This window comes from Geotrypetes seraphini, chromosome 9 (assembly GCF_902459505.1).
Source record: "Geotrypetes seraphini chromosome 9, aGeoSer1.1, whole genome shotgun sequence".
NCBI lineage: Eukaryota > Metazoa > Chordata > Amphibia > Gymnophiona > Dermophiidae > Geotrypetes > Geotrypetes seraphini.
This window is the reverse complement of record NC_047092.1, coordinates 151,936,196-151,952,154: the sequence shown is the minus strand read 5'-3', so window position 1 is coordinate 151,952,154 and position 15,959 is coordinate 151,936,196. Positions and strand designations below refer to the sequence as shown.

The following is a 15,959-nucleotide window of genomic DNA, read 5'->3' as shown; positions in this document are numbered from 1 at the left end:
GAGAGTATTGACCATTTAACCAGCTCTTAATCCATTATAGGACATTACCTCCTATCCCAAGACTTTCTAAATTCCTCAAAAGATTTTTATGAGGTACACTTTGTCAAACACTTTTTGAAAATCCATAAGAACATAAGAATAGCCTTACTGGAGCATTGGTCAAAGACTTGGCAACTAAGTTTCAATGCCAATAAATGCAAGGTCATGCACCTTGGCGGCAAAAATCCATGCAGGACTTACACCCTAAATTGTGAGATCCTAGCAAGGACTGTAGCAGAACTTGACTTGGGGGTGATCATTAGCGAAGACATGAAGACTGCCAATCAAGTGGAGAAAGCTTCATACAAGGCCAGACAAATCATGGGTTGTATCTGTGGAAGCTTCGTCAGCCGTAAGCCCGAGGTCATAATGCTGTTGTACAGATCCATGGTGAGACCCCATCTGGAATATTGTGTACAATTCTGGAGGCCACATTATCAAAAAGACATGCTGAGAGTTGAGTCGGTTCAGCGAGTGGCCATCAGGACTCAAAGATCTCCCGTATGAGGAACGGCTGGGTAAGTTGCAGCTATACTCACTCGAGGAACGCAGAGAGAGGGGAGACATGATAGAGACGTTCAAATATGTCACGGGCCATATCGAGGTGGAAGAAGATCTCTTTTTTCTTAAAGGGCCCACGGCAACAAGAGGGCATCCGTTGAAAATCAGAGGAGGGAAATTTCATGGCGACACCAGAAAATATTTCTTCACCGAAAGGGTGGTTGATCGCTGGAATAATCTTCCACTACAGGTAATTGAGGCCAGCAGCGTGCCAGATTTTAAGAAAAGATGGGATTGGCATGTGGGATCTCGTCATCGAGGAAGTTAGGGAGGTGGGTCATTAGTGTGGGCAGACTACTTGGGCCGTGGCCCTTTTCTGCCATCATTTTCTATGTTTCTAATGGTCCATCAAGCCCAGTAGCCCATTCTCATGGTGGCCAATCCAGGTCACCAGTACCTGGCAAAAAAACCTAAAAGAGTAGCAACATTCCATGCTACTGATCCAGGGCAACAAATGAAAGAACCTCCCTCACCCCAAGAAGTCTACAAAGATTAGGGAAAAGAGATGAAGTCCAACTCCAAACTGAGCAAAAAATGAAAATAATTCTATAATTTAAGAGTATTAAACGGACAAGCCCTCAGTCACATTATTTTCATTTTTTGCTCAGTTTGGAGTTGGACTTCATCTCTTTTCCCTAATCTTTGTAGACTTCTTGGGGTGAGGGAGGTTCTTTCATTTGTTAGCTTGTTGTTGTACCTCCTCCATATAGGGTTCTATTTTTTGTCTACTGATCCAGGGCAAGCAGTGGCTTCCCCCATGTCTTTCTCAATAACAGACTATGGACTTTCCCTCCAGGAAATTGTCCAAACCTTTCTTAAAACCAGCTAAGCTATCCACTCTTACCACAACCTCTGGCAATGCGTTCCAGAGCTTAACTATTCTCTGAGTGAAAAAATATTTCCTCCTATTGGTTTTAAAAGTATTTCCCTGTAACTTCATCTAGTGTCCCCTAGTCTTTGAAATTTTTGACAGTGAAAAATCGATCCACTTGTACCCGTTCTACTCCACTCAGGATTTTGTAGACTTCAATTCTATCTCCCCTCAACCATCTCTTTTCTAAGCTGAACAGCCCTAACCTTTTTAGTCTTTCCTCATACAAGAGGAGTTCCATCCCCTTTATCATCTTGGTCCCTCTTCTTTGTATCTTTTCTAGTGCCGCTGCCATCTTTCTTGAGATAAAACTAGAATTTAATGCAATACACCAGGTGAAGTTGCACTATGGAGCAATACAGAGGCATTATAACATTCTTAGTCTTGTTAACCATCCAATTTTTAATAATTCCTAGCATCTTTGCTTTTTTGGCTGCCGCCACACATTGGTCGGAAGGTTTCGTCATATTGTCTACAATGATACCCAGAACCTTTTCTTGGGCGCTAACCCCCAAGGTGGACCCTAGCATCCGGTAACTGTGATTTGGGTTATTCTTCCCAATGTGCATCACTTTGGACTTGTACACATTAAATTTCATCTGCCACTTGGACCCCCCAGTCTTCCAATTTCCTAAGGTCTGCCTGCAATTTTTCACAATCTGCATGCTTTTTGACAACTTTGAACAGTTTAGTGTCATCTGCAAATTTAATCACCTCAACTCATCGTTCCAATTTCTAAACTAAACTAAACCTTAAGTTTATATACCGCATCCTCTCCATGAATAGAGAGTTTGGCACGGTTTACAAGAGCTTAATAAAGGAAGGTATAACACATTGGGTTTGGTGGTTGAGTATAGAGGGGAGGACAGCATTACATTTTTGTGAAAAGCCTAGTTTTCAGGTGCTTACAGAATAGTTGGAAGGAAACGCGATTCCGTAGTGGGGTAGTAAGGTTATTCCCTGTGATTCTGAATAAGAGAGATTTTCCCAATTTTCCCGCATAGAAGATACCTTTTAGTGAGGAGAAGGATACCGTATTTTCGCGGATATAACGCGCACCATTGTAAAACGCGCACAGGGGTATAGCGCGCAGAAATCACGATGATATGTACAAAAACTTTTCTATACCGCGCTCAGGCATATAACGCGCATGCTGCCCGACTCTCCTCTGGCCACCCCGACTCTCCTTTCGCTCTCCCCGACTCTCATCTGGTTGCCCCGACTCACCCTGACTTTCGGTGCACTGCCCCGACTCTCCTCTGGTTGCCCCGACTCACCCTGACTTTCGGTGCACTGCCCCGACTCTCCTCTGGTTGCCCCGACTCACCGTTCACCCGCCCTGACTTTCGGTGCACTGCCCCGCCTCTCCGTGCCTGTCCCCCTTGAAGTCCTGTCCCCCTTGAAGGTCTGCCTGTCCCCCTTGAAGATCTGCCTGTCCCCCCTTGAAGTCCTGTCCCCATCCTGAAAGCCTGATGCCCCCCCTCGACGTCCGATTCTTCTCCCCCCTCGGCAGGACCACTCGCACCCCCACCCCGAAGGACCGCCGACTACCCGACAATATTGGGCCAGGAGGGAGCCCAAATCCTCCTGGCCACGGCGAACCCCTAACCCCACCCCGCACTACATTACGGGCAGGAGGGATCCCAGGCCCTCCTGCCCTCGACGCAAACCCCCCTCCCTCCAACGACCGCCCCCCCCCAAGAACCTCCGACCGCCCCCCCAGCCGACCCGCGACCCCCCTGGCCGACCCCCACGACCCCCCCCACCCCCCTTCCCCGTACCTTTGGAAGTTGGCCGGACAGACGGGAGCCAAACCCGCCTGTCCGGCAGGCAGCCAACGAAGGAATGAGGCCGGATTGGCCCATCCGTCCTAAAGCTCCGCCTACTGGTGGGGCCTAAGGCGCGTGGGCCAATCAGAATAGGCCCTGGAGCCTTAGGTCCCACCTGGGGGCGCGGCCTGAGACACATGGTCGGGTTTGGCCCATGTGCCTCAGGCCGCGCCCCCAGGTGGGACCTAAGGCTCCAGGGCCTATTCTGATTGGCCCACGCGCCTTAGGCCCCACCAGTAGGCGGAGCTTTAGGACGGATGGGCCAATCCGGCCTCATTCCTTCGTTGGCTGCCTGCTGGACAGGCGGGTTTGGCTCCTGTCTGTCCGGCCAACTTCCAAAGGTACGGGGAAGGGGGGTGGGGGGGTCGTGGGGGTCGGCCAGGGGGGTCGCGGGTTGGCTGGGGGGGCGGTCGGAGGTTCTTGGGGGGGGGCGGTCGTTGGAGGGAGGGGGGTTTGCGTCGAGGGCAGGAGGGCCTGGGATCCCTCCTGCCCGTAATGTAGTGCGGGGTGGGGTTAGGGGGTCGCCGTGGCCAGGAGGGTTTGGTCTCCCTTCTGGCCCAACTACACAAAGTACGGGGAAGGCGGGTGGGGGTGTCGTGGGGGTCGGCCAGGGGGGTCGCGGGTCGGCTGGGGGACGGGCGGAGGTTCTTGGGGGGGGGCGGTCGTTGGGGGGAGGGGGTTTGCGTCGAGGGCAGGAGGGCCTGGGATCCCTCCTGCCCGTAATGTAGTGCGGGGTGGGGTTAGGGGGTCGCCGTGGCCAGGAGGGTTTGGGCTCCCTCCTGGCCCGATATTGTTGGGGAGTCGGCGGTCCTTCGGGGTGAGGGAGCGAGTGGTCCTGCCGGGGGGGGGATGTATCGGACGTCGGGGAGTCGGCCGGGCAAGAGGGCTTGGGCTCCCTCTTGCTCCGATCGTGGATGCGGGTGCGGGTGGGAGCGCGTGCGAGCGGTCGTTCGGGGTGGGGGTGCGAGCGGTCCTGCTGGGGGGGTGAATCGGGCGTCGGGCGGGGTGGGAACTATGTTTAAAAACTTTTGTATACCGTGCTCAGGCATATAACGCGCGAGGGGTATGCGCTGTACGTAAAATCACGTATAACGCGCGCGTTATATCCGCGAAAATACGGTAGTTTATAAATAAGTTAAATAGCACCAGTTCCAGTACAGATCCCTGGCTGTTATAGGGGAAAGCACCATTCAGGGATTCAAGAAAAGGTTAGATAAGTTCCTGCTGGACCAGAACATACGCAGATAAGGCTAGGCTCAAGATAGGGCACTGGTCTTCGACCTAAGGGCCGCTGCGTGAACAGACTACTGGACACGATGGACCACTGGTCTGACCCAGCAGCGGCAATTCTTATGTTCTTATGGCACTCCACTGTTTACTCTCCTCCATTGAGAAAAATGACCATTTAACCCTACTCTCTGTTTTCTATCCGGCTAACTTTAGCCACGTGTTTATTCACCCCTTCAAAAAAATGTAGTAGATTGGCAAGACAAAATTTTCCTTGACTAAATTAACATAGTAACATAATAAATGACAGTAGATAGTCCATTCAGTCTGCCCAATGCTCACATTCAACAAATCAGTAATTATTTGTTTTACTTGCTCAGTTTCAAAATAAGATGTGTCCCGTCGTCCACAGAAAACTAAGAACTGAGGAACCACGCACCTACGTCAGACAAGAACGCACTAGCACATGCGTAGTGCGGTCAGTCGTGAACTTTCTAAAGTTCTTAAAGTGCCATTGCACTTGTACAGCTGTCCATACTGGGGCTCCATGGATGACATCACCCACATATGAGAATATGCTGCCTGCTTGTCCTGGGATAACATGTGTACTCTCCCTAACTGCCAAGTCCTTCTCTGGTTAATCATGAACGCCAGATCCATTCTCCCATCCTGCACAATACTGTACAACCCCCATTATAGGACTAGCAACAGTCAACTAGTGCAGTCAATGGCAAACTACACAAGAAAACTTAGGACTAGCAACTTAGTTGGTGCTCTTTGATTGGCCAGATACAGGGGTGATAACTGCTCTATCAGAAGAGGGTAAGAGAGAGACAGATCCACCTAAGCAGTTGCTCCATTGCAGACACCAATAATAAATACATTTACTGTGCCAGAAAGATGTGTGGCATAAAGGACTCCATTATAGTTTCTAATAGCTGGATCCACCTTTGGGCTTTACATTTACACTTAACCATGGCTACAAAGAAAAGGTAATTCAGCCTCCTCACATAAGAGCTCAAGTTCAGACAACCTTTATGAAATCTTCATCATAGATTACCATATTCCTATTTATGAATGATGGTTTAAGAATGCTATAAACCCAAGTAATTGTAGAAATTTTTGGTGCCTTGGTAAAAAGATCCAACTATGATTGCAGTATATACTAATGCTCGAAGTATGGGAAACAAAATTCTGGATCTAGAAGCTGTGAAGGAAGAAGATGAGTTGGATATAGTGGCAACTAACAAATTTCTGGGATACAATCGTAATGGCTGATAAATGTATGTTAAGTACGTATTGTAGAACGCAGGGAAACATTCAGGCCACGTACACAAAAGTTGCTGACATAACATAAACTGTATGAAAAATCATAATATAACGGAGAAAAATAAACCTCAATTTTGGGAGGCTGGGACTACACAAGTGCCCAACCCACAGCACATCATCACGGGTTTATAAAAAAACTCCGCATACATATAAATAAGTAGATAAATCACTCATTTCCATTCATACAGAATCGCATTTTTTTCAAAAGCTTTTTTTATAATGACAGCTATGAACACAAAATTCCATGTATTATTCGTGTCAAAAACTGGTGACCAGAATCCCAAACTTAACTAAATTAATAGCGAGGGCTACAGCTCAGTTTCACTTATGTAAGTAGTTTTGGAGGCATGGAGTACAAAATCACAATCAAGGAAAAAATACACTCATCTGAAGGTGTAAAACTTCAAAAGAGGATTTCAGCCTCTTTTGAAGTTTTACACCTTCAGATGAGTGTAACAGAACCCACACTGGACTTAGGGCTAAATTCACTAAGCAAACCGATCATGTACTGATCAGTTTGTGAGCCCTTTGCGACCCGATTTCCCTCCTGTAGTATTCACTAACCTGTTTAGCGATCTGATTCCAATCCGCACATGCAAATGAGGGGAGCTGAATGCAAAGTAGGCAGGGACGCGATTCACTAAACAAATCTGCCGATTCGACTGTGCTGGCCGATCAACCCAAAAAGCGACTGCTGAGGACCAGTCACTGAAGCCCATTCTGACTGCCTTCTGCCGCCCTGCTCTCAGCCCTGTCAGCCCGATCTCCTACTTCCCCGACTGTAGCTGCCCTGAACACCTGCCTGCCTGCCTGGACTCTCCCACCCTTCCAGGAAGTGTAAGTCCTTGGTTTAAACCTGCAGGCTTTAAAGATGGTCTGCGCATACGCGGGGATCGCTATAGAGCAATCTGTGCTGGCAGATGGGGGCATTCTTCCGATCGCCCCATCTGGATATTGGAGTTTGCTGAATTCATCAGACCTGCCCAGATCGGATCCGATCGGGCAAGTTAGTGAATCTGGCTCTTAGTGCCAAACAGGGAAAGTGTTTCTGATGTTACAGTGGGTGATCATCTAGCATGACATAGTTTAATATTAAGATGGGTACAGAGAGGGCTCATTCAAAAGCAAAGGTCCTAGACTTTAAAAAAGAAAAAACACTAACTTTGTTCAGATGGGGGTTTACGTCAAGGAATTGTTGTCTGGATCAGAATGTCTGGAAGGAGTGGAAACGCAATAGGCAAAACTGAAAGGAGTAATTGTAAGAGCAACAAACATTTTTGTGAGGCAAGTAAATAAAAGTAAGAGGAAAAGAAGGCCATTTTAGTTCTCAAAAGTAGTAGCTGAGAAGGTAAGAAATAAGAGGTTAGCTTTCATAAATTACAAAAGATCACAGAAAGAGGAAGACAGGCAAAAATATCTGGAAAAGTTGAGAGGCTGGTTGTGCAGTCAGAAAAACAAAGATGGAAATGGAAGAAAAAATAGCTGACAACAAAACAGAGAGACAAGATATTTTTTTAGATATATTAGTGATAGGAAGAAGTGCAAAAGTGGCATTGTGAGACTCAAAGGTGAAGGGGAGAAATATGTAGAAACTGATAAAGAAAAGGCTGAATTGCTTAACCAATATTTCTTTTCTTTGTTTACGGCTGGAGCGCCGGAAGCAGGACCACAGAAGAGAAACATGAATAGGGATGGAGGAGTAATAGACCCTGATCGATTTTCAGAGGGTTGTGTTCGTGAGGAGCTAGCTAAAATAAAGGTAGACAAAGCGATGGTGCATATCCGAGGGTGCTGAAGGAACTTAGGGAAGTTCTGGTGGTTCTGCTGACTGACCTTTTCAATGAGTCTCTAGAGTCGGGAGTGGTACCGGAGGACTGGAGAAGGGTGCATGTGTTCCCTCTCCACAAAAGTGGAAGCAAGGAAGTAGGGAATTACAGGCCAGTAAGTCTGACTTCTGTGGTAAGCAAATTAATGGAAACGCTTTTAAAACAGAGAATGGCGAAGTTTCTAGAATCCTGTGAATGACAGAACATAAGCAATGCCTCTGCTGGGTCAGACCTGAGGTCCATCTTGCCCAGCAGTCCGCTCGCGCGGCGGCCCAACAGGTCCAGAACCTGTGTAATAATCCTCTATTTATACCCTTCTATTCCCTTTTCCAGCAGGAAACATAGATTCACTAGATGTAGGTCTTGTCAGACAATCTGATCAATTTCTTTGACTGGGTGACCAAAGAATTGGATAGAGGGACAGTGCAAGATATGGTGTATTTAGATTTTAGCAAAGCCTTTTAGTGTTTCACACAGACATCTAATAAATAAACTGAGTGCCCTCGGGATGGGTCCCAAAATGACGGGCTGGGTCAAGAACTTGTTGAGAAAAAGACAATAGATCACTCTGAGGAAAGGGATGTTACCGGTGGTATGCCTCAAGGTCATGGCTGTGGGGTAAGATTTGCTGTGTGTGTGTGAGAGAGAATGTATGTGAGAGTGAGTGAGTGTATGTATGTGAGAGTGAGTGAGTGAGAGAGAGTGTGCATGGGCAGACTGGATGGGCCATTTGGCCTTTATCTGCCATCATGTTTCTGAGGGTCAAGATAAGGAAATTGGGTCATAGACAGGGGGTGGGTAAGCAGAGTGGGCAGACTTGATGGGCTGTAGCTCTTTTCTGCCGTCATCTTCTATGTTACATAATCTGGCTGTCACTTTAAAGGCTTCATCTGCTTTGTATTGTAGTTAGGGGAAACCCCCCAACTGTTTCCTACTCGACTCCGGTAACATTGTGGACTGTCTGTCTGTCTTTTTGGGGTTTTTTTTTTGTTTCTCTCTTTCTTTTCTTGGCTTCTGGCTGATTTGTCTTTATTTCTGTCTATCTCTCTCCCTTTCTGTCTGTCTCTCTGTCCCCCTGTCTGTATATCATTCTTTCTTTCTTTCTCCTTGGCCGCTGGCCGTCTGTATGTCTTTTTTTCTTTCTCTCTCTCTCTCCTTGGCTGCTGTCTGTCTCTGTATTTTTTTTTTTTTCTCTCTCTCTCTCTCTCCTTGGCTGCTGGCCGTCTGTTTTTCTGTCTGTCTGTCTTTCTGGCATCCTGTCTGTCTGTCATTCTTTCTTTCCATCTGTCTCTCTGACCCCTTGTCTGTCTTTCCTTCTGTCTGTCTCTCTGGCCCTCTGTCTGTCTTTCCTTCTGTCTGTCTCTCTGGCCCTCTGTCTTTCCTTCTGTCTGTCTCTCTGGCCCTCTGTCTGTCTGTCATTCTTTCTTTCTCTCTGTCTCCTTGGCCACTGTCTATCTGTCTGGTTTTTTTTCTTTCTCTCTCTGTCCTTGGCTGCTGGCTGGCTGTCTTTCTGGCCCACTGTCTGTCTGTCATTCTTTCTTTATTTCTCTCTCTTTTTCCTTGGCCGCTGTCAAGTTCAAGTTTATTATCTTTTTAATATACCGACCATCAACAGGTATCTGGCCGGTTCACAGTAAAATTATAAAAAGAGAAAAGAGTCATAAATATAAAAAGAAGACGGGTGAACATCAAAAACATAACTTGACTGACATGAAAGTGAGGATAAGAGGGAAAGGAGGGGGAAAGTTACATGTTTTGGAGAAGAAAGGGAGAAAGTGTGAATGGGGAAAAACATATTGGGCGGGGTCGCTTTTTTAAAGCGGTTGGTTAAATAAATTGGAACCAGCAGAGTGAAGGAGAGAAAAAAGAAAGAGAGGGAAATAGAGAGGAAAAAATTAGGAGAAGAAAAAAAAAGAAAAAGAAGATAGCTTTAAGCACAGGCAAAAGCGTCACGAAATAAGAAAGTCTTCAAGTTAGTCTTGAATTTATCTAAATGTTGTTCTTCTCTAAGTTGTTGTGGAAGGGCATTCCACAACGTTGGGGCGACTACTGTAAAATTTATTTATTAATAGAACTCTTTTACGGAAGGAATTCGTAAAAGTTTTTGGTCTGTTGACCTCAAAGTACGTGAAGAACATTGGGGGATTAGAACCTTATCAAGATATAGAGGCTGGTGTGAGATGGCTGTCTTTCTTTCTGTCTGTCTTTCTGCCTGGCCCCCTGTCTCTCTCCCTGGCCCCCAGATTTTGTTTGTCTGTCTCTCTGTCTTTCTGCCTGGCCCCCTGTTTATCTTTCTGGCTGTTTCTCTGCCTGGCCCCCTGTCTCTCTCCCTGGCCCCCAGATTTTGTTTGTCTGTCTCTCTGCCTGGCCCCCTGTTTTTCTGTCTCTCTGTCTTTCTGCCTGACCCCTGCCTTTCTTTCTGTCTCTCTTTCTTTCCTTGGCCACTGTATGGATGGCTGTCTTTCTTTCTATCTGGCCCCCTATTTATCTTTCTGGCTGTCTCTCTCCCTGGCCCCCATTTTTTGTTTGTCTGTCTCTCTGTCTTTCTGCCTGGCTCCCTGTTTTTCTTTCTCTCTGTCTGTATTTCTCTGTCTCTTCTGGCCCCCTTCTCTCTGTCAGCCTCCCAGTACTCCCCTCCCTCCAAAGTAGCCCCCTTTCCCTCTCCCCCCCCCACTTCCCTGAGCCGTATTATTATTTTTTTTTTAACTTTGTAACAGCGGCTGCACACCCAGGAACCGACACTCTCCACTAACAGGAGAGAAAATGCCGGCGCTGCTGCTTGAAACCGCCACCGCCACTCTCCTGCCAGTCCACAAACAGCCAAACGCTCCTGAAGACGACTGCGCTGACAAAACTCCAGCCGCGCGCCTCCAGCCCCTGCAAGCACCGTGAGGTGTCAATTAGAATACTGCCACAGAAGCACACCTCACGGCGCCAGGACTCATGATTTTTCAAGAGCGCATGCGCGCTCTAGCGTTTTATTATTATTGATATATATACATATATACTAGTCTTTAAGCCCGTTACATTAACGGGTGCTAGAACATATGAGTGTCTGTCTTTATTTCTCTCTCTCTCCTTAGCCGCTTTCTTTCTTTCTGCCTTTCTTTTTCCTTGGCTGTCCATCACCACCCCTTGCCTGCTCCCCCTGTCCATTTTCCCTTCCTTTTACCTCCCCTCTGTCCACCACCACCCCTTCACTGCTCTCCTTATGCAGCAGCAGCCCTTCTCCCTTTGTTTTACCTCCCCCCTGTCCAGCAGCACCTCTTTCCTTCTCCCCCTGTCCAGCAGTAGGCATCCCTTCCTTTTTTATCCCCCCTCCTCCTTCTTATCCCTATGATACTCTTACCTTGCTCTGCCCCTGATCAGAGGTTCCTGACAGCCGCCCAGTTGCACCCATTGGAAAAGTTCCCACTGCCGCATCCCGCACCCTTCCTGACACGGCTCCCGCTGTCCTTTGTCTCTGTCCCCCTTTGCCTGTCTGTCTTTCTATGTATCTCACTGCCCCTGTGTCTTTCTTCTTTTCTTTCTGTCTCCCTTCCTCCCTCTTGTCTGTCTGTCCAAAGCAGCATTCCATTCCCCTCCATTTCCCTTCCCCCACACCAGTTCCCTGTGAATCTGCCCCTGTGTCTTTCTTATTTTCATTGTGTTTCCCTTCCTCTCTCTGTCTGTCTGTCCAAAGCAGCATTCCCTCCCCCTCCATTTCCCTCCCCCCCACCAGTTCCCTGTGCAGCAGCATTAGCGTTTCCTCTACCCTTTCCCTTCCCGCGGTCCCGACTACGAACCTGGCGATTTCAGCATGTGCAGCAGTCTTCATACGCTGCTTCGGGTCCTTCTACTGCCCTGATTTACTCTGGCACGTCCCTGATGACATCATCAGAGACGCAGCAGAGCAAATCAGGGCAGTAGAAGGGCCTGAAGCAGCGTGTGAAGACTGATGCACACGCTGCTGGAATCGCCATTCGGGCCCGTGGGAAGAGAAGGGGGTGGGTGGCAAAGGAGGAACGGAGATCGGCGGCAGCAGGAGGAACGGAGATCGGCGTCTGGCTGCAGTCCGGCTTGCGTAGAGCAGGGAGGCTGTGACGTACTAAGCGAGCAGGTGGTGACGTAAAACGCGCGCATGCACACTCGTGTTTCCGTGACGGATCAGGGAACATGTCTTTTGAGTGCGCATGCGCGGCCTAGCATTTTATTATATTAGATATATACACACACACACATATATATATACACATACACACACATATATATATATATATATATGTGTGTGTATGTGTGTATATATATATATATATATATTTATGTGTGTGTGTATATATATATATATATATATATATATATATATTTATGTGTGTGTATGTATATATATATATATATATATATATATATATATATATATACACACATACACATATATATATATATGTGCGTGTGTATATATATATATATATATATATATATATATATATATTTGTGTGTGTATATATATATATATGTGTGTGTGTATGTCTATATATACATATATATATACACACACATACACACAACCATTCACAAATTACCATCTTGAAAATGCATAATAAAGTTACTAGTGAAACAAAAAATCTTTTCATTTTTAGCACTATCATGGTCTGTTCATTTTCTTCTGACTTTCTACTTATCAGTCTGCTATTCTTTAGGTTCCTCAATAAAACCAAGAACTGGTGTTTCTAATGTGCAGTTCAAACCCCTCACCTTTAGTCCTCTTCCACCTCCCCCCCCCCCACCAAGAATTCATAAAAACTCTCACTAGAAGATCAGGCTAACACATAGGACAACTCCTTAGCATTTTGTAGACTTCCATGGTATCATCAAAGACTGCACCTATTTAAATTAAACTCATCAAGCTGAAAGGCTATGGTGAAAAAATGCAAGGAAAGGGGTTTTAGAGGTGAGGGACCTTGGCTCTGGCTGCAGAAGCCTTCAAAATTCACTTTTGCAGACCCCCACCCCACCGATTTTCTCCATAGGTTATATTAGTTACTGTGCCATGTGCCTACCTGCTTCAGCTCAGTAATGTAACTGGGATAAATGGAGAAGAACTCTGCCTCAGAGGTTCACTAGACTGAGCCCCAACCCCCAGAAAACCTTAAGCCATGAAAGGGGAGAGGACACGTAGTCAGCCCGCTATTAATCCTGGTCAAGCTGGGAACAGCCTGTGCTCAAGCTACTAATAAATCAGGGATATGAGCAGCTACGCAGGAGACTGCCCCTGAGATCAAAAAATACAAAAGCAGGCTGGCTAGCTAGGGCTGATCCTGCTAGCAGTCTTCCGCAGCACAAGTCTGCATCTTCTCCCAGGCAGAGGTCCTAACAAGTGAGAACTTCTGGACACCAAGTCTGACCAAACAGAAAAAAACCAAAAAGAATAAAACTGCAGAGCAGAAACACTTCTGAGCAACTTGCTTGCAGAAAAAAACTGAGGGGGCAGGAGCAACTCCCTGGGAAGGAGGACAGGATTCAAAAAAATGATTGACAGCATTCTACAAGCAACTTGCAGGTTAAGATGCAAAACCCTAGTATTCAGGACCACTAGACACATTGCACTAGAATTTATGTTACTTTATGTGTGTTTTAACTATATATCATCTAGGTCTCTATCACAGTATATAGACAGTTCATAAATTATTACCACAGCTATAAAAATTATTACCACAGCTATAAAAATGACCCTTTTCTGTTTTTCATGTTAATAATCAAGCATTATTGCTATTAGCATACAACCATTAAAAAAGCATGTGTGCATTACCACCACTCATTTTGTAGGCAGTAAGGGCTTGTTTCTATAAATGGCGCCCTAGTTAAGCGCCATATTTAAAGGTGCCTAGCAACACCTAACTAAAATCCACTCTTAAGCTAAAATTAAATCCATTAGCTTAAATGGTGTTGATAATTGACCAAGCCTTGAAGTTGAGTAATTAGAACAATTTAAAATTAAAAGGTTGGCGTGGAATTCCAAGTGTACTTAGTGACACCTAACAATGCCTACCTGAGATGTAGATGTTGTTGAATTAACCTGTAACCCGTTCTGAGCTCTTTGGTGGGAGACCAAATTAAATAAATAAGACACCCAAGTTAGGCACTGGTAAAACCTGGCCTATAATACTAGTGCCTACAGGATGTCTACGCATCACTAGGCAGGATTCTGTAAAGGGTGCCTAGCAGCCAATTGTCAACTGCGCCAAACAGCACCTACAACTTAGGCACTGCTAGGGACCTTTTATAAAATCTGGCCCTAACAGCTTACATGGTATTCCTGTGCGGTAACGTAGCTGCACCGATTAGCGCAGGAATGCCTACTCTCCATCCACCCCAGACATATCCCCACAGAGAGTGGGGTTTTTTAGGTTGTTTTATTTTAGAATAGTTAGTGCATGCACATTTGGCATTTGTCACTGACGCTTAAGCAGAATGCCATTTTAAGGGGGCCCCCTTAGATTGTAAGCTCTCTGGCAAAACCACCAACCAAACCCAATGCAGAAAAAAAGAACATAAGCTAAATCTATATCTTTTTAGTTTGCTTAAAAACCAACTAGTTTAACAATGGATTAACTCCTATAACTCTTTATATATTTACGAAATCACCACATCCCTAGTGATATTTAATCAATTTTCTGCTTTCTGGCTAAACATCTCAATTTCAGGGAAACCTTGGGATGCAAACGTCAAAATGGACAAACAGAAAACTGCTGCCACACCAACAGATACGTGCTGTACTTATTGTCATGTATACGTCAAAAAAAAAAAAAAAACCAGAACATCTGATCTACTTCCTATTAAATACGCCTTCTTCTGATAGTTGGTATGGTCATATCTATATAGATTTGGATGTAGGCCTTGCAATGACTTCGATATATGATAAATACTTAGTTTCTGCATCAGCGGACACTCCACTAGCGAAAGACAAATGCTAGAAGCCCGGGCCAGGTTTGGGGGGGGGGGTTCCTTCTCGGAGAACAGCAGAATCCAGTTAGGGGGCCCGCAACCATGACGTCCCCCCTCCTCCTCCAGCGAGCCTCCCACCTAGATCGCAACGCCAGGACAGCCCCACCTGTCTTAGGACCGACGTCACAGAGCGCTGAAGGGCGACCCAATGCGAAAAGCGAAGCCTCTCCGGGACTAACAAGCGCATCTCACGGAGCCAGGCCCTACCGGGCCGCAGCCCGACAGGCCCTGAAACGCTGCGCACGTCTCCCCCCGCCCGCAGCCCACCGAGGAGACCCGCGCCAGTCGGCCAACAGCCTCCGCTGCTAACCGCGAAGCAGAGGCTCGCTTTCCCCCGCCGTTTCTTCGCCGGCCGGGAACACGTTAAGAAAAAGACTCGCTTCACCTTTGGATTTGCTTTCTGAGACCCGCCTGCCGTTTTGTCCGCCATCTTACGTGTAGCTCAGCTACGGCGAATCGAGCGCCGACTGTGAGATGAGAACAAGACAGGGGGCGGGGTTAACTAAATCGATTGCCGAGGTAGCGAACGGACGGCCCATCTGAAGCTTTTCGTTAATAATCGATCGCGTAGTTATTAATCGTTCGTTGGAAAATAGAGTAAGTCTCAGCCCAACTAACTTCCTAAATTCTGAGCGTTATTTTGCAAAGTACCAATTTGCAGAATCATAATGCTATGTTTTTTGACATTGTTTCAGATCATTGACTGAACCATATCAACGAAAAGTGTGGAATTCTGAGCTGTCTTGAAGTTCCTGTTTCTGCAGAAGAAAACACCACAGTGAAAAAAATTTGTCACCGTTCTGTCTCGGTGGATAACCACGGGAAACCATCTCCATGTTATTCCTTAAGGCAGTGGATCACAAACTGTGTGCCACAACAAATTCCAGGTGTGCCCCGATGAGACATCGTAAGGAGGAGAGGTGCCGGCTGACTACTGCATTGGTAGGGAACTCCGGTCCTCAAGAGCCGTATTCCAGTCGGGTTTTCAGGATTTCCCCAATGAATATGCATTGAAAGCAGTGCATGCAAATAGATCTTATGCATATTCATTGGGGAAATCCTGAAAACCCGACTGGAATACGGCTCTCGAGGACCGGAGTGCCCTACCCCTGACTTATAGGATATGCCTCTCGCAGTGAGAGGCATGTTCTGTAGACCGTCAGCCGGCGCCCATGACTCTCCTTGTCGGCATCTCTCCTTCTCTCCCCACACCTTCCCTCCTCCAGGATCCCCCACCAAAGTAACAGGTTCAGGCAGGGTTGCCGCCAGAAGGGCCTCCTCACATGCACGGAC

General features: G+C 46.6%; 1 protein-coding gene across 3 annotated transcripts in view; it reads right to left on the bottom strand.

Moving 5' to 3' along the window:
- U2SURP (U2 snRNP associated SURP domain containing) overlaps positions 1-15,183 on the bottom strand; it is a 221,630-nt gene extending 206,447 nt beyond the window's left edge. The window contains exon 1 of one of the 3 annotated variants that reach the window (XM_033957623.1): positions 15,052-15,183. In XM_033957623.1, coding sequence (XP_033813514.1) covers positions 15,052-15,096 — 45 coding nt within the window. In that variant the 5' untranslated portion in view covers positions 15,097-15,183. Of the gene's footprint in view, positions 1-14,772; positions 15,030-15,051 lie in introns of those variants that run through there. The other 2 variants (XM_033957621.1, XM_033957622.1) reach the window with 2 other exon arrangements.
- Positions 15,184-15,959: the final 776 nt, after the last annotated feature.